The following is a 21,502-nucleotide window of genomic DNA, read 5'->3' on the forward strand; positions in this document are numbered from 1 at the left end:
GGAAGGAATTCTAGGTCCAGACCAGACAAATCTCACAGCCCTGGGAATCACAAGACCTAGTTTGAGCTCACTGCCTTTTTGATTCTGGGGATTGAATCCAGGGGCTCTTTACTACTGAGCTAGATTCCCAGTCCTGTTTTTTTTGTTTGTTTGTTTGTTTTTTATTTTGAGACAGGGTCTCACTAAATTGCCCCAGCTGGCCTCCAACTTGCAATCCTCTAGCTTCCGCCTCCCAAGTAGCTGGGATTACAGCCGTGTGCCACAGCATCCAGTTTATTTTCATTTTTTAATTTGTTTCTGGGGGGCTGGGGATGTGGCTCAAGCGGTAGCGCGCTCGCCTGGCATGCGTGCGGCCCGGGTTCGATCCTCAGCACCACATACCAACAAAGATGTTGTGTCCGCCGAGAACTAAAAATAAATATTAAAATTCTCTCTCTCTCTCCCTCTCTCTCTCTCTCTTTAAAAAAAAAAAATTGTTTCTGGGACTGGGGATTGAACCCACAGCTACACAAGCACTCTATCACTGACTATGTCCCCAGTCTGTTTTTTTATTTTGAAACAGAGTCTCACTAAGTTGCCCAGGCTGTTCTTGAACTTGTACTGCTACTACTTCATCCTGCACCCACCTCTCACTGCCTCTAATTAGAGTTTGACCCTGAGCCAGGTAATGTCCTTTTCTGGCCCTCGGTTTCTCCACCTGTGTTGTAGAAGGCTTTTAGAGAGATAAATGCCAAAGAGCCCTCTGCATATATAACTGTTTCTAGAAGGAGGGCTATGGTTCCCCACTTACAGTCAGGGGCTGGGGCAGCAATGGAGTTCAACTTATCACTGATTACTCAGTTCAAAGAGAGCTAAGCTCCTTATCTGGAAGCCCAGGGCTCCCACAAGCAAGCCCTGATATCACACACATCTGGTCACAAGTCTCCCCCAAGGAAGAGGAAGAGACATTGGGGTTCGAGAGATAGGACCTTCTCTCAGCTGTGAAACCTACCAAAGCCTAAGGCCCTCCAGGTCTAGATGCAGGGTGAAAGATGGGAAAAAATCCAAAGAGGCTGACTTTACCAGTCCCTTTCCTCAGCCTTCCCATCTGCAAGATGGGAACATAAATTCAACTAGGAGAAAGGCCCTGTGGGTAAACCTCTAGTACAATGCACAGGAATTGTGATATCAGGGTGACTCTCCTTGGGTTCCCAATTCATATCCTCCACCATTTCCCCAACCTGCCTAGGACCAAGTGCCCAGCTGACGGGGGGGGGGGGGGGGGGGGGGGGGGGGGAGCTGGGTTGGACTCCTGAGAACCACGGCCAAACAACCCTAGCAGGTCACAGTGTCTTTCTAGCAAAGGGGAAGTACTCACCTCATCCACCCTGACCCTTCTTTCCCCTCCCAGAGCACTGGATCAGGGGAGGAGTCAACCCTTCCTAGGATCTTGGTTTATTTCCCCTCCCACTAGTTCCCTGTCTAAGCCCTTGAAGGCTTCAGAGTTTTAGACTCCAGTTCTCTCCCACTGTGCTTGACACTTGGGTGCTCCTCAGGGCTCAAATGCCCCGGTCTCAGGCTTTCTTTGCCCAGAGGATCTACAGGCTGAGAAATCACAACATGAAATCATCGATCCCTAAACTGGCTAGAGGCACAGGCTTTATAATATGACAAGCTTGGATTTGAATCACAGTTCTGCCATCTCCTTGCTGTGTGTCCTTGAGCAAGTAACTTTACTTCCCTGCGCTCTAGCTTCCTCATCTGTAAAATGAGGAGAATAATAGCTTTTCACTTGTTAAACTATTTGAAGACAAATGAATTAATGAAAAGGGTTAGCATGGAGCCTTTTATTTTTATTGGGGGGGAGTCACTATTGAGGATTGAACCTAGGGGTGCTCTAACACTCCAGCCCTCACCCCCCCTTTTTTTTCAATTTTGAGATAGGGTCTCATTAAATTGCTCAGGCAAGACTCAATTTTGTATTCCCCCGCCTCAGCCTCCTGAACAGCTGGGACTACAGGAATGTGCCACTGCGTCAAGCTACCCAGGGCCTTATTTTTATCTCTGCAGTAACAACTCTGCTACCACCCCCAGCCAAGCAATCTTGAGTACAGAGCCTTCACAGCCCCCTCTGGTCTTTACTCCCAACATCTGATTAACCCCAAATCCTGAAAAATTCTGCGGCATCCTCCAAAGTGTCTCTGCAGCTGCCCCTCTTCTCTGCTCCCATAGTCCTCCACCCCAGGCCCCAGATCAGCCCTTTCTTCATCACCTCTCCCTTGGATTACTGCAAGAGGCTCTGAGCTTCCACCCCCACTTCAGGATAGCCTGCCTGCACCTGCCCCCGCCCTGGAGCCATCTTCCTAACACACCACTTTTGTAGGCTCCACCCTTGCTCAAACACCTTCACTAGCTCCCTATGGCTGTACACTACAGCCCTCTCTAGCTGCCTAACACGTCTCTCTCCTCCACTCACAGATTAATCAAATGAATAAGTAATCAAGCTCCAATCCTATGGGTTTATGGCAGCAGAATCTGAAGCTAGGGAAGCCTTAGAATCCTCAACACAAGTAAAATCAAAGGGACTGAAGTTTACATTAACAATGGAGACTCTTCTCCTCCCAGGACAAGGAATATGCCTCAACTACTTTCCTCTCCAATCTCCATACTCAGTCCCAATTCCCTGACTTTTCTCAAGACCATACCCTGCAGCTACAAGGAATCCCCCATGTTCTCTCCTTCAATCAACAATACAATCCTGCAGTTACTTAAAAACCAGATTAAGATCACGAAATCAGTTTTGTAAACTGATCCCAACCCAGCAACTTTTAAAATATAGCCTGGAATATTCATTCCCCAGCTCCTACCCTTCTATGTTGCCTTGACAATGCTTTCTAGTTTTTTTAGGAACACATGAAAACCAAGTTGACCCCTGAGTTGCAGCAGGGGCTGGAGGTGCACAAGGGTGGCTGGAAATTCCTGGTTTCTTCCTCAAGGGCAGCAGGTAGAAGACTGCAAATACACCTTCTTTTTCTCTCTCTCCCCCTTGACAAATGGTCACAAGTCTGGCCCACAATTGATTCTCAGAAAATCATCAGATCAGAGCAGCCATCACAGCACAGATGAAAAGCCCAGCCCCAGCTCTGCCAGCTCAGTGCAGATTCAGGAAGCAGAGACAGGTGGGCACAGCTAGGACTTTGGGGTTGCCAGGGAAGGGAACTCCTGCAGCCTATCAACACCCACCTTCTGAGGACTCTTCAGAGAGCCTACCTCAACTTAATTAACCCTTTTCCTGTTAGTTTGGTCATCATTCCTTGTGCTCAAATCACCTTATACAAATGACCTTGAACAAGACCCTCTTTTCTAGACTTGGTCCCTTCATCCATGAAATGGCTAGTCATAACTGCAAGAGACCCACAAAGTCATCTATGCTAAGGCTCCCTAATTTCAGGAACAGAGGAGTCAGGAAAGTCCAGAAAGGTGAAAGGAATCTGTCCAAGGTCATCAGACCCTATGCCAGAGCCACACTGAGAGCAGGCTCTTTCCATTGCCCCCTATGTCCAGGGCTGATGGAGGGGTGAGATCATCAGGCTCAGTTGCTGGACCTCTAGGAATGTGGGCCAGCCTGGGAATATGTGGGTGGATTCTCCCACGACATCAAGGGTCCCTTCACTCTACCTCCTCTCAGAATCTCTTTCTCCTCCTCAGACCAGCAGGTACCTCTATGTAACCTGCCTCTGTTAAAGCTCATATCTTGAAGGGGTAAGGTTTTGGATCCCCCACTTTGCCCTTCCCCCATCTCTGGATTCACAAGATGAGAAAACAAGCACCCTGTATGGCCCCTCCTCCAGGACCCTTTGGGATTCTCAGGAATACCCCAAATTGTTCTTTGTTGGAAAACAAGAATGTCATCTCCCATTTAGGGGTTGGAAGCCTTCCCCATTACCTATCCCCCACCCCTGGAGGTTGGAATGTGACCCGCGGAGGGATCCCGCAGCACACTGGCCGAAGAGGACTGCTGCGTTCCAGCTCAGTGGCTGCATTGAAAGGGGGGAGATGCGGCGGCGACCTCGGGGACTGCGGGAGTTGGGGGACAGGGAGAGGCCGCGGTGACGCGGTGGGGGTAGGGAGGGAGCCAAGAGAACCAGTCCGACTCCCGATCGCGCCAGATGGAGGCGGTCCCGAGCCTGCAGCCCCTGGTTTCCTGCTTCGCCCCTCCACCTTTGTCTCCCCACCCTCCTGCAAACTTTCAGCCTGTTGGGGGCTAAGGTCTGCGGGACAAGTGTGTAGTGCCCTGGGGTCTGCCTGTGAGCCCGAGGGAGTCTGGTCGGTTGTGCAACTGTGAATCTGCGTGAAGCTGGGCAACTGTACCTACATGACTGATTTATGTGCCCGTGTGTCTCAATCTGCGCGTGGGTGTAGTTCGTGTGGCCATGTAAACCGTATGCATAGGTATATGTACCTGTGTCTCAAGATCTGTCTCCTACCGCGATAAAGCGCGGGTGGGTGTGTGATTGTTTTTCGTCCCTGCATGCCCATACATCAGAGTGTGTGTGTGCGACCATGAAAAATGTGAACACGTACGTGTGCCCGCCGGTAGGTATCACTGTATACATGTCTCCGAGTACATGTAAGGGGTGGGGTCTGCGCGGGGGTTCCCGGCCCCCCACTCAAGCTCACCAGGCCCCAGGAGGGGGCAGCAGCGGTGGCGACCGCTGCAGCAAAGACCCTCCTCCCCGCCAGCCCCGCCCCCACCCCCTACCTGCGGGCCGCTTAGCCGACCTCCCGAACCGCCAGAAGCTGCGGGCCCGGGGGCCGCTGGGGGCCTTCCTCTTGTGGTGCGAGTTACCCATGGTGGGCGCGGGAGCCGGCGCGGGAACCCGAGCGCGGCCCAGCCAGCCCGGCGGCCGGGCCCGCAGCCCCGGGAGGGAGGCAGCGAGACGCGCGGGCTGCCACTCGGGCGCCCCCAGCCCCAGCTCAGCCACGCCCCCGAGCTCTGCGGCCAATGGCCAGGACGGGGGCGGGCCTGCAGGAGGGGCGGGGCCTGGCGCGCGTCCCGTCAGCTCCGCCCCTCCCGGTACCTGGGAGACCTGCTGATCCGCCCCGCCCTGAACGCTCCGGGAAAGAATCGGCAGGTCCAGTTGGGGCAGGTGGATAGCCAGCTCTCCCAACCCGAGGGCCGCCTCTTCGGGGACTGCACTGGAGCTGGGAGAACTAGCAGGCGGGGTCCAGAGCCCTTCTGCTACTAAGGCCCACCAGCCACCAACCCGTGAGTGTTGCATGCATGAGTGTACAAATATATCCAATTGTGTCTCAGTGGTTGTATTCAAAATAATAGCAGCATCCTTTTAATGTTCACTGTGTGCCAGGCACTGTTACCTACTTGTATGCACTACTTTTATGTCATCCAAAAACCAATTCCGTAAGGTGGATACTTTTATCATATCCATTTTACTGGTGGGGAAACTGAGGCTCCTTGAAGTCATTAAGCTACAAGGCCAGAATTCAAACCCAGACTGACTCCAATACCCACTGCTCCAGGCTGTCACCTCTCACCTCATTTATGTCTCTACACCACCCTGGAGGAGAGCAGTAATGACATTTTTGTGTAATTGTGTGCTTGAATGTGATGTGGTCATACATCTGTGACCCTGAACATGAGGGTACATCTCTAATCATCTATGAATATATCCATGTAATGGAGCCTTTTTTCATGTCTTACATAAGTGACTATCTCTCTCATGGTGGCTGCAGATGACTGACTTTTGTGTATTTAAGTAACAATCTGCCTGTGTGTGTACGTTATAAATGTGTTATAAATATGCTTTTGTATATCGGTATGACTGTGCAATTGTGTTCGTTATGTGTATGCCCAGATATACAGTTGGCTTGTTTGTGTAACACAGCTTACAGGTAAACATGAGTGAAATCACCCGTCTCTGCATGCATCTGTGGAGCTGTGTGCCCCTCACTCATCTCCCTTTATACAAGTCTGTTTTTCAAAACCCAGACAAAGCCTTACCTCTTCTAAAAGCCTTCCAGGCTACCTAAGGCTCCCACCTGTCTTCACAAGTGCCCTTCTGCTGGGGAACCTATTTAAGGCCTCATAGCCTAGTCAGAGACTCTCCTTTTCCATCACTATGCTCAGTCTCTCTAACTAGGGGCAGCATGGTGTAACAGAGAATGCTGGACTGAGTTCTAGCCCCTGTATGGTTCTAGTCCCTACATGGTTCATACTTTCTGCCAGTTGGGCAAGCCCCTCCATTATACCATGCTGCCTCTTATGCCCAGGGGCTCCATAATACTCTGTTCCCTCCCTGCAAAATGGAAGAGTCAAAGTTGACCCCAACTCTCCCTGAAGCCTCTTGCTAAAAGTCTGAGGTTGACAACAGTGCAGTCCCTCAAGGGCTGGCATTTAATTATCCAAGGAAAATACCAGAGCTGGGGATGTGGCTCAAGTGGTAGCGCGCTCGCCTGGCATGCGTGCTGCCCGGGTTCGATCCTCAGCAACACATACAAAGATGTTGTGTCCACTGAAAACTAAAAAATAAATATTCTTTCTCTCTCTCTCTCTCTCTCTCTCTCTCTCTCTCTCTCTTAAAAAAAAATACCATACACAGGGTACCACGGTGTGAGCATTTATCTCTTCAACTTGCATAGAAAAAAGGGGTTCCATAAGCTGGGGTTGTGGCTCAGCGGTAGAGCGCTTGCCTAGCATGTGCGAGGCCCTGGGTTTGATCCTCAGCACCACATAAAAATAAACAAACAAAATAAAGGTATTGTGTCCAACTACAACTAAAAAATAAATATTTTTAAAAGGGGTTCCAGTATCAAAGATGGGGGAGACTTTACAGATCTGCTAGTTCAATTATCTTTGTTTATAGATAGGGAAACTGAGGCCCTTAAAGGGACAGGTGGTATGGGAGAACAGAGGAAACACCCAAGGGCAAAGTACAAATCCCTTTGCATGAATTGAGTGAAAACAGATAAGCAAAGAGCCTTGAAAGCTATTTAGAATGTAGCAGGTGTGTTGGCCACCAGAAGCCTTGCAGGAGCTTGCCCCTACCCACCAACTCTGCATCATCACTAACCATACTGTCCTCATTCTCAGAACTCCAACCACACAAAACTGTTTACCACTCTCTAGGGTACACCTGCTGTCTCCTCTTGTACCTTTGCCTGGAAGATGCCTTTTCATCCTCATGGCCCTGCTTGACACTCTCCCCCATGCACTCCTCTCCCCTGGCTGCATTCCCTATGCTCCTGCACCCATTAGTGCTGTCCTCTGATGCAGTATTGATCAGACCTCTATGACACCACCCCAGCCTTTGCCTCAAGACTTCAGTTTATTTTGGTATCTGCCTTTCCAACCAGAAGAGTTTCCTTATAGACAAGGATTAGCTCGCTCCTTAGTGATCAGCACATAGTAGGTATGTCTTGAGAGTTGCCTAGAAGCTGAAAGAAGTGAAATGATAGGATTTGTATACTAGGTATAGAAGCAATAGTGGCACTTGCATAATGGTGGAGGTGGTAAAGATGGCACATAAGTACTTTCACTGCAAAGGCAGTGCCTGCCCCAGATCCTGAAGATGGAGTACTGCCCATGGCCCAGGGCATGGGACAGGCTGTATAGGGAGCCTCTTGATGAGGCTCAGATGCCTTGTGATCCTCTTGGGATTGGTGGTAATGGTCTAACAGCTTCTCTCATTTTCTTTCTTTCGTTTTTTTTTTTTTTTTTTTTTTTTTTTTTTGGTACTGGGGATTGATCTCAGAGGCACTTCAGCACTAAGCTACATCGCCAGTCCTTTTTAATGTTTGAGACAGGGTCTCCTAAGTTGCTCAGACTGGCCTTGATCCTCTTGCCTCAGCCTCCCAAGTCACTGAGGTTAGAGGCCTGAACCGCCTCCCACCTCACTACTTAAGCAGTGAGGAGGCCTGACTTGGTCATCTGAAATGACCAAGGGATCATGCACTTTGCCACAATATTTGGCCTTAAAACCCTGAATAAGCTAAGCTGTCTCTATTGCCCTTCCACACCAAGCAGAGCTGGGGACCCCTGAGTGGCACTGACAGTCCATTGATGAACCAGCCCCTAGGGTCAGCGGAACACAAGGAACACAAAGTAGAGTGAGGATAACAATGCGGGAGGAGGACTGAGATTTCACTCCTTCTATCTGAGGAAACTGCTTCCCACCTAGTTTTTTCCCCAGGTCTACCAAGGAGCTGGAAGTGGCCTGGGGGTCTGCACATAGAAGGTGTGTGTACCCGCTCTCCCCACCCTACCATGTTCACTGGGGCCCAAACAATATACAATGCCTCCTCTCATTAGTTTTCTTCAGCATGTGACAGGCCAAGAGCAGCTGAGAGGGCTTTGAGGGTTTGGGAAGAGGGGATTTCCAAGGGGCAGAGGTAAGGGGAGGCTCTGCCCGGCTGCCTGCTGACAACAGGGTGTAGATTTTTCTGGCCACAGGGTTTGGCCACCCTAGTTCAGCAAACCCTGCTGGCAACCCTGCTGTGGAGACTTGCAGGGTGTGGGGGACAGTGGAGTAGAGCACACTGAGGGGATTTCCAGAAGAGAGCTGGAGTGCAGAGGAAGAAAACTGAACAAGGCCCCAAGGTATCTGGGGGTGGGGCTGGCCTCCACTTCAGGCTCTTCCCACCCCTGGCAGAGGCACCTCTCTGGGAAGGGCTCTTCTGTTTGAAGTTTGAACAAAGGAGAGAGGAAGCTGAAATCACCTGGCAGCTGTGAGCTCCTGTTTCACCTCTAAGGCTGGACACTGTGACCTTGAGCAAGTCATTCCCTCCTCTGGCCTCAATGACATGAACTTTCAGCATCCAGGATCCACAGATGACCTTACTCTGGAAGCCCATATTAGATCACCCACCTATCGCCCAAAGCCACTTAAGTGCCAGGTCCTGTGCTGAGCAGGGGCGAGTGAAGAGCCAACTCCAGCCTTCAGGATATCCAGATAGTGAAGATGGAGATCCCTGTGCCCACAGCACGGCGGACAGCCAGCCAGCCCCCTGACCCCATGGGCCACTTGCCTGATTCTAGTGCTGCAGGTCTCTGGACTCCAGCTTCCCTTCATCCTTCAACTCTATCTTGTATCACTGCTGCAGGGTAGCCATCTCTGTGCTTCCTCTTTGGTCATACTTTTTGACCCTTAAGTACTTGTTCAGTATCTCAAATTGTGAGGTACGTGAGGACTGGGACCTTGTCTCTCTTATTCATCCCCAGAATAGTACTTGACACATAGTGGGCCCTTAGTATTTATGAAATGAATAAGGTTCCCTCTCCTGTCTGGATCTAAGGCAGACCTGTCTCATGGGGCCAGGAGGAGATGGGCAGAATAGCCTCCCTGTCACATTCTTGTTGAGGAACCCCAGACTCTTCTATGGAAGCTACTCTACTATTGGATGTGTTCTATAGCAAAGGTAACCCTGCCCTCATTACACTGATCCAAGCCTCAGGCTAAGATACTGAGATATCCCTACTCAAGAAGGTGGTGACCACAAAAAACAATACTGCCCAACCCCAAATTTTATTTTATTTTATTTTATTTTTTTTTATGGTACAAGAGATTGAACCTGAGGGCACTGTACCACTGAACTACATTGCAACATCCTCTAGCACCCTGTTTTTTATTGTTAAATAAAAGATATTATTGGGTTTTTTTTAGTTGTAGTTGAACACAATACCTTTATTTCACTTATTTATTTTTATGTGATCGAACTCAGTGCCTCACGCATGCCAGGCGAGTGTGCTATCACTTGAGCCACATACCCAGCCCCAAGATATTCTTATTAAAACATGGTCTCATTAAGTTTCCCAGGTTGGCCTCAAACTTGTGGTCCTCCTGCCTCAGCATCCCAAGTTGCTGGGATTGCAGGCATGACCTACCAAACCCAGCTCCAACTCCAAATCTCTTTAAGCACCCTGCTCTAGATTCTGAGGGCAGTAATTTCCCTAGTAGTATCACAGACATGAGGACACTGGAGCTGGGCCTCGAGGAATTAGTAGTTCACTGGACAGAGAAGCTAGACACCATGGTGCACACTTATAGTCCCAGCAACTTGGGAGGCAGGATTATGAGTTCAAAGCCAACCTTGGCAATTTAGCGAGACCCTGTCTCAAAATAGGTAGAGTGCCCCTGAACCCAGTACCACAATAATAAATAGGATAATAGCACATGCAAAGGCACAGAATGTGAAAATACAGTGTTTATTGAAAGGTAATCAGATACCATCTGACCTCAGACAAAGTGCCCCTTACTCAAAGTGACTTTAGATCTTCACTTTGCTTCAGAGTTATATAGGCACTTGTTTTTGCTAGACTCTCCTTACCCACCTTCCTATGACATCCAGGCCACCTCCTGTCTGGCTGGCCAAGACAGGCTCTCCTTTCCCAGATACAGCTCCCACCCCCTAACTCACCCCTATGAGCTTGCTCCTCCAGCTTACTCTCAACCCCAGATATTCCAAGAACTACAAGGAGTCTCAGAGGCCCTTAAACTCCATCCATGTCAAGATAGGGCCAAGGCATGTCTGGCTGGGAATGGGGTAGGCTTGTCCAAGGTCAAACAGCAGAGCAGAACTCAGACTTGGCTCTTTTCAAAATTCCATGTCAAGGACAGTGATCCCCCAGTGAATGGCCAGAGGGAACTTGGGGAGGCTTAAGTAAGTTCATGGGCTTAAGTCTGCTGGGCCTGACAAGGTGGCTCCTGAATTCTCAATATCAGAGCCATCCGCATTCCCATCCCTCAGCCACTGCCCAAGAGGAACACTTGAGAGGGACACACCCCTTCCCCAAAGCTGGTCCTGTTCAAGTTCCACAGTCAAAAACTCATCTAATCCTCCCGCGCCCCAGTCCTGGGGATTGAACCCAAGGATGCTTTAACCACTGAGCTACATCCCCAGCCCTTTTCATTTTTTGAGACAGGGTCTTGCTAAGTTGCCCAGGCTAGCCTCAAACTTGGGAACCTCCTGCCCCAGCCTCCCAAGTCACTGGGATCATCTAACATCATATTATTTTGTTTGGGCAATGTGGCCTTTGGAGACAAAAAGACTTGTCATTGTCATGCTGCACACCACTTCCACAGGGGCAAAGACCTTGCTTGTCTTGTCCTCAGGTAGTCTCATCTCCTTGATCAATGTCTGACAATGCAAAATGAAGAATACTATGTTTTTTCAAATACACAAAGTTGAGTGAACTTGAGCAACTTTCTTGCATCCTCTGAGGATTGCTTAATTCCCAGGTTGTTGTGAGGATAAGGGAAGACTGTTAAGGAAAATGTCTGGCCTCTGTCTGGCATGGAACGGCCTTCCTATTACTTCTCTTCCCCTACAGATTAGCTTTCTTCCACACCCTGCTCACCTCCTCCAGAAAGCCTCCTCTGGATTATCTGCTGGGCCCCAGTCCTGGCACCAGTCCCAGAAACACTTCCTCCCCACACACTTGTCTAGTGTCCAGGTGATATTTCTGGAAAATATGGATTCCCGTGTATTTGTTTTTAACTTTTTATTATGTCCAAGTCTTCCAGAAGAACGAAGATAAGACTTCACCTTCTGTGATTCCGCCTTAGTAATAACCATCACCAGGGTATCTGAGGTATAACCAAGTGAGTTATTTTCCAAACATGGACCAGGATGAGCTTAACTAATGCTCGGGTCCTCAGCACCAGAACAGTGGAAAACTGCTACCATCTGGATCATAATCTATAGTTTACAAAGCACTTCCATGTCTGTAATCTAACTGGATCCTTGAAACACCCAATAAAGCAGGATTTATTATCCCTACTTTACAAATAAGATGAGGTTTGGAGGGAGGAATAACTTGCCAGTGTCAAGTAGTTGAGAGGGACAGCAGAATTGTTCTTGTCAGCTTCAGCAACCACGACTTCAATCGGTTCTTAGAGCTCAGGTGACTAAACTTACACCCTATAAAAGCAAACTTAAACACAAAAATAGCAAACCCTTGCATTTCTACAATGACTTTCATATAATTTTCATATCTTCTCCTGAGATAATCTGGGAAAGATAAAAAGGTCACAGACCCATCAAGACACTGTCCAGAGGATCACCCCTAGGAGAAAGTCCTCTCTCTTCCCCATGAGACAGTAATGGAATCAGAGTTCACAGAGAAGTTGCTTGTCCAGTGTCATGGGACGCTAGGACAATGTCAACATCCTAGTAGCTGAGCCAAAATTTTAAACTCGCATTTGTCTGATTCTGATACCCTCCCACTCTATCAACTTCCTTCACTTTTCTCTGGGCTGTTTCTCATCTACTCATCTACAGAATGAATTGGAAAAGAAGATCCTTGAGTCTTACTCCTGCTCTAGGTTCTTGAGAGAGTCATGCAAATCGTAGCAGTTTTGGAGGCAGATGATTTGGGTTTAAATCTCAGTTTGATCAAATCACTCACTTACTGTCCCTGAGCCTCAGTTTTTCCACCTACAAATGGGATCTCAAGAGATAATGGAGGGACTGGGGATATAGCTCAGTTGGTAGAGTGCTTGCCTTGCATAAACAAGGCCCTGGGTTCAATCCCCAACACCACAAAAAAGAGAAGAGATAATGGATGCCAGGTGCTGTAGCGCACACCTGTAATCTCAGTGGCTCAGAGGCTGAGGCAGGAAGATCTCGAGTTCAAAGCCAGCCTCAGAAACTCAGGCCCTAAGCAATTCAGTGAGACCCTGTTTCTAAATAACCCAAGGGCTGAGGGTGTGCCTCAGTAGTTAACAGCCCCTGGGTTCAAACCCTAGTACCAAAACAAAAAAGGAGAAATAATGGAGAAAAGGCTCCTGACAAATCAGAATAATCAATAAGTATCAGACAGATTTCCTCTTTTCTAGCTGAGAGTGGTGGTGCACACGTGTAATCCCAGCAACTCAGAATGCTAAGGCAGAAAGATTACAAATTCAAGGCCAGCCTCAGCAACTCGGCAAGGTCCTAAGCAACTGTGAAAGAACTGTTTCAAAATAAAAAGGATTGGAGTTGTAGCTCAATGGTTGGTTAAGCACCTGGGGTGGGGGGGGAAGGGAGGGGGAGGGAGAGAGAGGAAGAGAGCGAGGAAGGAAGGAAAGAAGGAAAGAAGGAAAGAAGGGAGGGAGGGAGGGGAAAATGCCCTTGATTTCTGACATCCTGGGGGTCTTCGTGTGTCCCTGCTTCTCACCTCTCCCAATCAATCTCTATTCTGAACTTTCTCACTGAAAGAGTTAAGACTTCTTCAGGCTTCCCCTTCCTGGCCAGGGGTGCCAGTGGAGATTAGAGAGATCGGATTTTTTTCTCTTAATAAACAGAAAAGAAGCTGGGCCAGGAAAGTGACAAGGAAACAATTGGAATAATAGGAGGCTGGAGCAAAAGGGAAAGGGACTTCCCTCAGCCATACCTGGGGCACGCCTCCAGACCTGGGGAAACAACAGCTAAGGGCAGAGGGTGTGGCCCCTGCACGTGGACTCAGTCAGGCTGACCTGCTGCCCAGAAAGCCCAGAGCCACCTGATACCAAACACAAGGCAGAGGGAGGCTGGCCATTGACCCAATGACCCCCAAACTCAGACTCAGCATTTCCAGCCCCCTGCCTCCAGCCTAGCCTCCTAGTCCACTGTCCTGTGTATACCACTAGTGCACTAACCATCTGCCTGCCAGTCCCAACCATCTGAACACAATCCATGCAGCTGCTGCAATTCTGACCCCTGTCCTTTTAAGTGAAATGACTTCATGCTGAATCCCAGTGAGGCAACACTGGGATAGACCCCCTCCTGTTAGGGCTGCAGAGGAAACATCCATCAGTCACCCAAACCTTCCCTCAGGGCTTGGCCCAGCCATCCCAGCCCCAGTGCCCTGGCTTCTATTTGTGGTTGGGCCGCAGGGGAGCAGGGCCCTTATCCAAAAGAAAGATCAGGCCGGATGCAATCATACAAGAGGCTTTCCACCCTCTTCCTGACCCCTAAAGTGTTCCTTCTAATTCTCCTCCAAAGGAGGTAGTTAAAGGACATTGGGAGGGTACACAGAAGAATGGAATGGGCCCAAACACCCCGCCATTTCCTCACCCCAGCACTAAAGCAAGAGTATAGGAAAGGTAGACTTTCAAGGATGACAAGCCCCAAGGGAGCCCCACCCTCTTGCACAGACTGAAACACTCCCCCTCAAATGTAAGACAGAACTGGGGGAAGGAGGAAAGAACAAGTAAAGGCCAAAAATAAAGTGACCCTAGCAGGGATGGGCCAGGCCAGTTCTCCCTTCTCTCTGTTGCCCATACATAAGTCCCGAGGGGGAGCCCAGGGGCTCAAACTCAGAAAGATTGGGAAATAGCTTTTGTATCTTAAGCACACACCCCAGACCTGGTATACCTCTCAGGTACAGCCTGAGCTTGGGCCTCAGTTTCCCTGATATGGAAGCTCACTTTCAACACTAGCAAGTCGCTACCTGGGCAGGGGGAAGGAGTGATGGGGAGGGGCCGCAGGTTCCCAGATGGTGAGCTCACCACCCCGGGAGGTGGATGTTTGCGGTTTGGCCCAGGTGAGGGTGGGAAGGGGGAGGGTGCGCGGGAGGAAAAAGCTAAGACTGTTAACAACCTAAGGCATGCTAGGCTCCAAGCTGGGTCCCACGGGTTTAGAAATCCAGATCCACCTGGAGGGCAGACACTTTCCTTTAGCTTACAGCCAACCTTCCAGACCCAGAGGGACCCCGCCTGAGACCCAAGGCCACCTGCCTCTCCCGCTGGCTTCAGGCCAAAGTCAAGTCTCTGACCCCCTGACTCAGCAGAGGACAGAACCTGGGTGAGCCTGCGGGAGGGGGAATTGCCTCTCCGCCCGGAGCCGGGCTGCCAGCACTTCCTGCTTAAATCAGGGGATCCCTGCCCCAGTCGCTGATGGTGGTGGGGACGGGGGTTCCTCTCCCCTCAGAGGCGGCAGTTCGAGTGGAGAGCGGCGCAGGACTGGGGCAGTGGCCTGAGCCTTGGACTCTCCGCTCCCCCAGCACCAATGTCTAGGCGGTCACCCCCTCCAACACACCGCGGACCCCAGCAGAGCCACCCGGCCGCACGCTCCGCGCCTCCCGGTGCTCAGCCCAGGTGCCCGGCCGCCTTACCTCGGCCTTTGCCCTTGGCCCTCTTGGCCTTGTCGTCCGCCTTCTTGGCCCGAGAGACTGCCGGCTCGGCGCCCTCCGCCCCCGCCGCCTTCTTCTTGCGCCGCTTGCCCCGCAGCCAGCTGAAGGCGCGGCGGAGGCCGGAGCGGGACTTCTTCCTGCGCGGGGGGCCGCCCGGGCCCCCCGGCTCCTCGGCCGCAGGTGCGGCTGGGGGCGCGCGGGCCGCCATGGCGCGGGTGGCGGACCTGGCGGGGGGTCAGGCCCCCTGCGGCGCTGCGCCCATGCGCGGGGGCGGCGGCCGGGGAGACGCGCCCGGAGAAAAGTTTGGGCGGCGGAGGCGAGCGAGCGCGGCGGGAGCGGGCGGCGCGGGAGGGGCCGGCCGGGCGGCGGGCGGGGCGCGGAGCGGCCGGGAGGGAAGAGCCGAGGAGGGAGCGGCCGCGGGGCGGGAGCGGCTGCCGGTGCCCCTCCCCGCCACCGCGGGGCCCGGGAGGGTGAGGTCCGGTCCGGAGAGGAGGTGGTCCCCAGAGCCCCGAGTGCAGCGCTCCGCGGGGGCCCGGGAGGGCGGGGTCGCGGGGCGGGTCCCAGAGGGGGCGGAACTGAGGGTCTGTCCCGGAGGCGGCCTGAAGGGTGCTGGGTTCCGAACAGGGTGGTGCGGACCTGCGGATGAGGGGGAAGGGCTCAGGGAACTGGAAGCGAAATGCGGGGGTTGGACCCAGGAGAGCCTAGAATTCCGAGTTTGGTTCGGAAGAGATGGGCACCCAGGAGATTTCCCCTTTCTCCCTCACCACACCTTCCCCCAGGCTCCAACAATCCTCAGTCTTCTGGGTTCTAATTTCACTCTTGGGTGGCTAGGATGAGGATGATACTTCCTCAGTTTACCCTTCCTCTGGGCTTTGATTTCCCAGGACACCAGCGCCTGGGTTACGATTTCCCGTGAAATGCTCAGCACTGATTAATTAAGGTGGATCTTGCGACAGGTGAGAATTGTGACTGGAGAAGCTGGTGGGAAAGAAAAGCCTTTAAGAATCATGAAAATGCTGTGCTCATTTCCTCCAGGCCTCTGGCTCTCTAGTCTAGCTGACCAAGCCCTTTTTTGTCCACCGATTCCACAAATGAGCTCTGCAGGAAGCAGAGTGTTACCCTTTAGTACAGAAGGGAAATTGAGGCCAGGAGGAGACAGTGATTGCCCAAAAACTCAGAGGTGGTCAGCCTAAGAGGTGCATAGGGCTAGCTATAGGTTTGGCACCCTAGGACCCCTTCCCTGAGCTCTCAGAAGGACTTTATGATCACTCCACGATTAGAGTTTGTCTGCATCACCAACTTGACCATAGCCACACATCCTTCTCCTGGTGCTGGCTCCATAGGGCAGGGGCCTCTTGGCTGTAGACATTGTAGAATGATCAGCAGGCAAACCATGACTTCTGTAACCGTGTTAGCCCCTGAGTGTTCCTAGAGGTTCCACACTGCTGAACCTAGGCCATCACTGACACTCTTTTCACCTGGGAGCCTGGGGCAGAACACTGACTATCCTCCATGGGCCCCAGTTTCCTGTTAACCAATAAGTTGATCTGAATGGTCCCAGAGCACCTCTTCCTGGTAGGTGCTAGACCCTGCCCTCATGGTGTTCTTGGCTCAACCTAGCCTTAACCTGAAGGACCCTATGTCTTCCTCTTTTAGTTAGTATAAAAGAAAAAGTGTTACAGGTAGAACTGAGACTTGTAGAGAGAGTGATGTGCAGGGCTTTGGCCTGATGCATGAAATCTGATTACCTGGGGTAGGGAGGAGAGAGAAGGGCAAACACACTGGCTTTTGGAAGAAGTCAGCAGAGGAATGTTGATTAATCTTGCCCTGCACCAACTCTTTCAGCATTTCTGCCCAGTGGCCTGGATTGGCTACATAATTTGCAGGGCCTTAATTTAAAAATCATTAATATCCACAAAATTGGGGCTGGGATATAGTTCAGTGATAAAGTACTTGCCTACCATGTTGCAGACCCTGAATTGATCTCCAGCACTGAAAAAAATAATTATTAAGAATTTTATGAGCCGGGCACAGTAGTGCATTCCTGTAATCCCAGCAGCTCAGGAGGCTGAGGCAGGAGGATCAAGAGTTCAAAGCCAGCCTCAGTCAAAGCAAGGCACTAAGCAACTCAGTGAGACCTTGTCTCTAAATAAAATACAAAATGGGGCTGGGGATATGGTTTAGTGGTCAAATGGCCCTAAATTCAATCCCTGGTACTCAAAAAAAAAAAAAAAAAAAAGGAATTTTATGCCAGGTATGGTAGTGCACACCTGTAATCTCAGTGGCTGTGAAGGCTGAGGCAGGATGATCATCACAGGTTCAAAGCCAGCCTCAGGAATTTAGTGAGGCTCTCGGTAACTTAGACCCTGTCTCAAAAAAAAAAAAAAAGGGCTAGAGGTATGGCTCAGTAGTTAAGCACCCCGGGTTCAATCCCTAGTAACAAAAAAAAAAAAAAAAAAAAAAAGAATTTCATGTATTGAGCCAAGCATGGTGGTGCATGCTTGTAATTCCAGTGATTTAGGAGGCTGAGGCAGGAGGACCAAAGTTTGAGGACAGCCTCAGCAACTGAGTGAGACCCTAACTCAGAAGGACTGGAGATATGGCTCAGTGGCAGAGCACCCCTTGATTCAATCCCAGGAAGAATTGGAGGGAAGGAGGGAAAGGAAGGAAGGAAAAAGAATTTCAAGAGGAGCCCAGGTATGGTGGTGCATGCCTGTGCTCCCACCTACTTAGGAAACCGAGACAAGAGGATTGTGAGTTTGAGGTCAGCTTGAGCAACATAGCAAGACCCTGCTGCAAACAAACAAATAAAATTTTAAAATATTTTTTCAAGAGAACAACAGCAAAATCCTCAACCAAGCACAGGGCCTTTCTGAGTTCGGGGCTATGTGCGACTGCACAGTTCACATGCTTATGAAGTTGATTTGGAGGGGAGAGGGATTGTATCCCTTCACTACTCCAACACCCAGGCATCTTCACCTCCCATCCCCAGTATGAACCACTTCAGAACAGCAGCCCCAGCTTTCCCATTGTCCCCTGGCCTAGTGGGCAGACTGCTTCAGGGACATGCATTCTTGGGAGGACTAACCTGTGTTTAGCTGCAGCTGAATCCTGCCCCTGGGATTAATGATTGCTCAGCTCAGCTACCATTCTTCACTGGCTATATAGGCAGCTAAGGAAGCTGACTTCCCAGCAGTCCCTATCACCCAGGCCCAAAGTCCAACTTAGAGCCAGGTTGTTACCTAATCCAGCAGGAAGTTGCCAACCTGTCCCTGGGGAGGAACCAGCAATAACCAGGCTTGGGCAGCAGCCTAAGGGCCCTCCAACTTTGTCCCACTACTTTTAGAAAGCCCAGGATCATACCAATTTTGTTCTCACATACCCCAAACTGCTTGGAAGACCAGCTTCCAACAGATGCCAGCTTCATCCCCTGCTGGGCCTGGCCTTCTTCAGCATAGACTCCTCACTCCAGGCTGGGAAGCCAGGCCAAGGTGTGGCTGGGCCTCCCTCACTTCACAGGGAAGACCACAAAGGGAAGGGGAGCCTAACATAAGGATCCCTGTGGCTTCCCTCCATCCTTAGGCAATTGGAGGGGCTAGAATAGTAGTGGAGGGAGGGGGAGTCCTGCCAAGAACCCCCAGGAAACCTTGGGGAGGAGGAACCCTACAGGTTCCATCCCAGGGCCAACATTCCTGTGTCCCCTAATCCGTGATGCCTGGCATTTGTGGCTGCTGTGTTAACATTTCAAACAACCTCCTGCTGAGGTCGTCTTTGATCCTCACAGTATCTCTTCAAATCAGGCCCCAAAACTAATTCCACGGATCCCCCCAACCTCCTGCTGGGTTGAGAGGTGAAATAACTTGCCCAGGGTGTTAGTGGTGTGTGGCAGGGTGGAGGTACAGTCGTTAGTGACAGATTCTAGGAAGCTAAGGGAGAGAATTTGAGAAAGAGGAAGAGAGATGAGGGAGTAGGAAAGAAGAGAGAGATGGAGGAGAAAAGAAGGGCACCTGTTGCTACAGATTGTGTTGGGGGTTGTGTTTCTCTTCATTCTTTCAACAAATATCACCTAAGTACAACTTCTGTGTTCCAGACTTTAACAGATTTGCCACAGATAATCAGGAATCAGATTGTCATTCTCTTAGCTGTGGGCAATATAGCAAAGTGGTTTCCAAATTCTTTCTCTCTTTTTTAAAAAATTGTTTTAGTTGTCATTGGATCTTTGTTTATTATATGTGGTGCTAAGAATCGAACCCTGTGCCTCTCACATGCTAGGCAAGTGCTCTACCACTGAGCCGCGACCTCAGCCCCTCCAAGTTCTCTTAACCTGTCTGTGTGTGCCTATAGTTCAGCTAGTTGCAAGGCTGGGACAGAGAATCCTTTGAGCCCTGGGAGTTCAGAGTCAGCCTGGGCAACATATTGAGACCAGATTTCAAAATAAACACTTTTTCTACTGGGTGTAATAGTACACACCTATAATCCCAGCAACTCAGGAGGCAGAAGCAGGAGGATCACAAATTTGAGGCTAGCCTTAGCAATTTAGCAAGGCCCTAAGTAATTTAGTAAAATAAAAAGGGCTGGGGGTGTAGCTCAGTAGTAGAGCACTTGCCTAGCACATGTGAGGCATTAGGTTTGATCCTCAGCACCACATAAAAATAAATAAAGGTATTGTGTCAACCTATAACTATTAAAAAAAAGTTGGGGATGTGGCTCAGTAGTTAAGTGCCCCTGGGTTCAGTCCCTAGTACCATTAAAAAAAAAAAATCACTGTTAGCAGAGGAACTTTTTTCCTTCCTCAAACAAAATCAACACCAAATTTTGACATTTAAAATGAATAAAAGGGCTGGGGGTGGGGCTCAGTGGTACAGCACTCACCTAGCATGAGCGAGGCCCTGGATTTGATCCTCAGCACCACATAAAAATAAGTAAATAAAATAAAGGTATTGTGTCCAACTACAACTAAAATATAAACATTAAAAAATGAATAAAAGCTGTATTTTATATGAATAAATTTATTTTGTAAATCAAAACATATAACCTTTACTTACCACAATGTAAATTAATGAGATCATGATTACGTTTTGATGGACTAAAAATTTGAAACCCTGAGTGATGGTTTTAACTAAGTGCCAGGATTCAATTGATTTTTGCAGCAGTTTGTTTTAGTTAGTAGGCAATTAGAAATTAGTCCCATAGACAAGCAGAAGCAAATGGTAAAAGTTTTAACAACTTATAGAAATATCAGAAGTCTTATTTTGAGGTATGCACAAAAATAAGTTATCTAGCCAACCCAATTTAATGTCTTCTCAAAAGCACAGACCCTTGCATGGTGTGGTATACATGTAATCTCAGCAACTTGGGAGGCTGAGATAGGAGGATTGGGAGTTTGAGGCCAGCATCAGTAACTTAGCAAGACCTTGTCTCAAGATAAAAAGTGAAAAGGGCTGGGGAGATAGCTCAGTGGCAAAGCACCCCAGGGTTTCATCTCTAGTAAGTTCCCCCATCCCCAGAAAAAAAAAGAAAAAATGTGTGTGGAAGTATTTGAGCATGTTGGGGTGTGGAGGGGCAGTACACACATGCAGAAGCCTCATGAACTCATCCTAACCAATCACCCCCATCCCAGCACTGGGCCCAGAAAGGGCCCCAGGAAACCACTGAGCTGCCCAAGTTAGAAGGCTGAGGCGGGTTGTCATGGAGATGTGCTTTGTTTCCCCAACTCTCTGGCGGCATCTGACAGGCACAGAACGCTCAGCCAGATGGACACTGACCTAGACCAACAGAGCAGGGATTTCCTGACCCTGAGCTTCAGAAGACTCCCTGCTTATAGAGGAGAGGGGCTCAATTCTCAGGAAACAGGGAGATGGCCAGCCTGGCTTGCCAGTTGGAAAGACTTCCTGTAGGGGGCTTTTGGGAGGGGCCCTCTCTAGGTGTTTGCAGACACCCACTCTACCACTCCTGGGCAGCAGAGGTGGCCCTGTGCCCAAGGGCAGGGCTAGGAGGGAAACACCCACACTCAGGGTTCTCTGGAAGGTGGAAGAGGGATCAAAAAGTGGGGACAGAGCTCCCTGCCCATAATCAGAAGGAAACAGCTGGATGTGGATTCTCAGAGACACCCACCCCAACATCCCATCTACACAGGAACATACACAAACACACCAATTCACACTGGCACATCCATATATATAGCTACTAACAGATCCAGATACACATGGGCACATTTAGGTAGCCATTAAATACTCAGGAAAGCTGAAACAGACTGACATCCAAACACCCATAAACAGACATAGAAATACACTGAAACACAAACTCAGAGGCACACACATGCACATATACTGCTAACACACCCAAACAGGTCCAATGACACAGGCACACACTGGTACACAACTGTATGCATTCCCAGATGCACAGATATTAATT

The 21,502-nt window shown here is 50.0% G+C and overlaps 1 protein-coding gene across 4 annotated transcripts in view; it reads right to left on the minus strand.

The window, feature by feature from the left end:
- Positions 1 to 21,502, minus strand: part of NHSL3 (NHS like 3) — a 41,960-nt gene that overhangs the window by 15,376 nt on the left and 5,082 nt on the right. For 3 of the 4 annotated variants that reach the window (XR_014023416.1, XM_081305097.1, XM_081305096.1), the window contains one exon: positions 15,071 to 15,724. Coding sequence is in view for 3 of the 4 variants with exons in the window: in XM_081305097.1 (XP_081161223.1) it covers positions 15,071 to 15,296 (226 nt within the window). In the remaining variant the exon portion in view is untranslated. Of the gene's footprint in view, positions 1 to 4,741; positions 5,085 to 15,070; positions 15,725 to 21,502 lie in introns of those variants that run through there. The other variant, XM_081305098.1, reaches the window with a different exon arrangement.

This window comes from Spermophilus citellus (genome assembly GCF_964194105.1).
Source record: "Spermophilus citellus genome assembly, chromosome: 9".
In the NCBI taxonomy this organism is placed as follows: domain Eukaryota; kingdom Metazoa; phylum Chordata; class Mammalia; order Rodentia; family Sciuridae; genus Spermophilus; species Spermophilus citellus.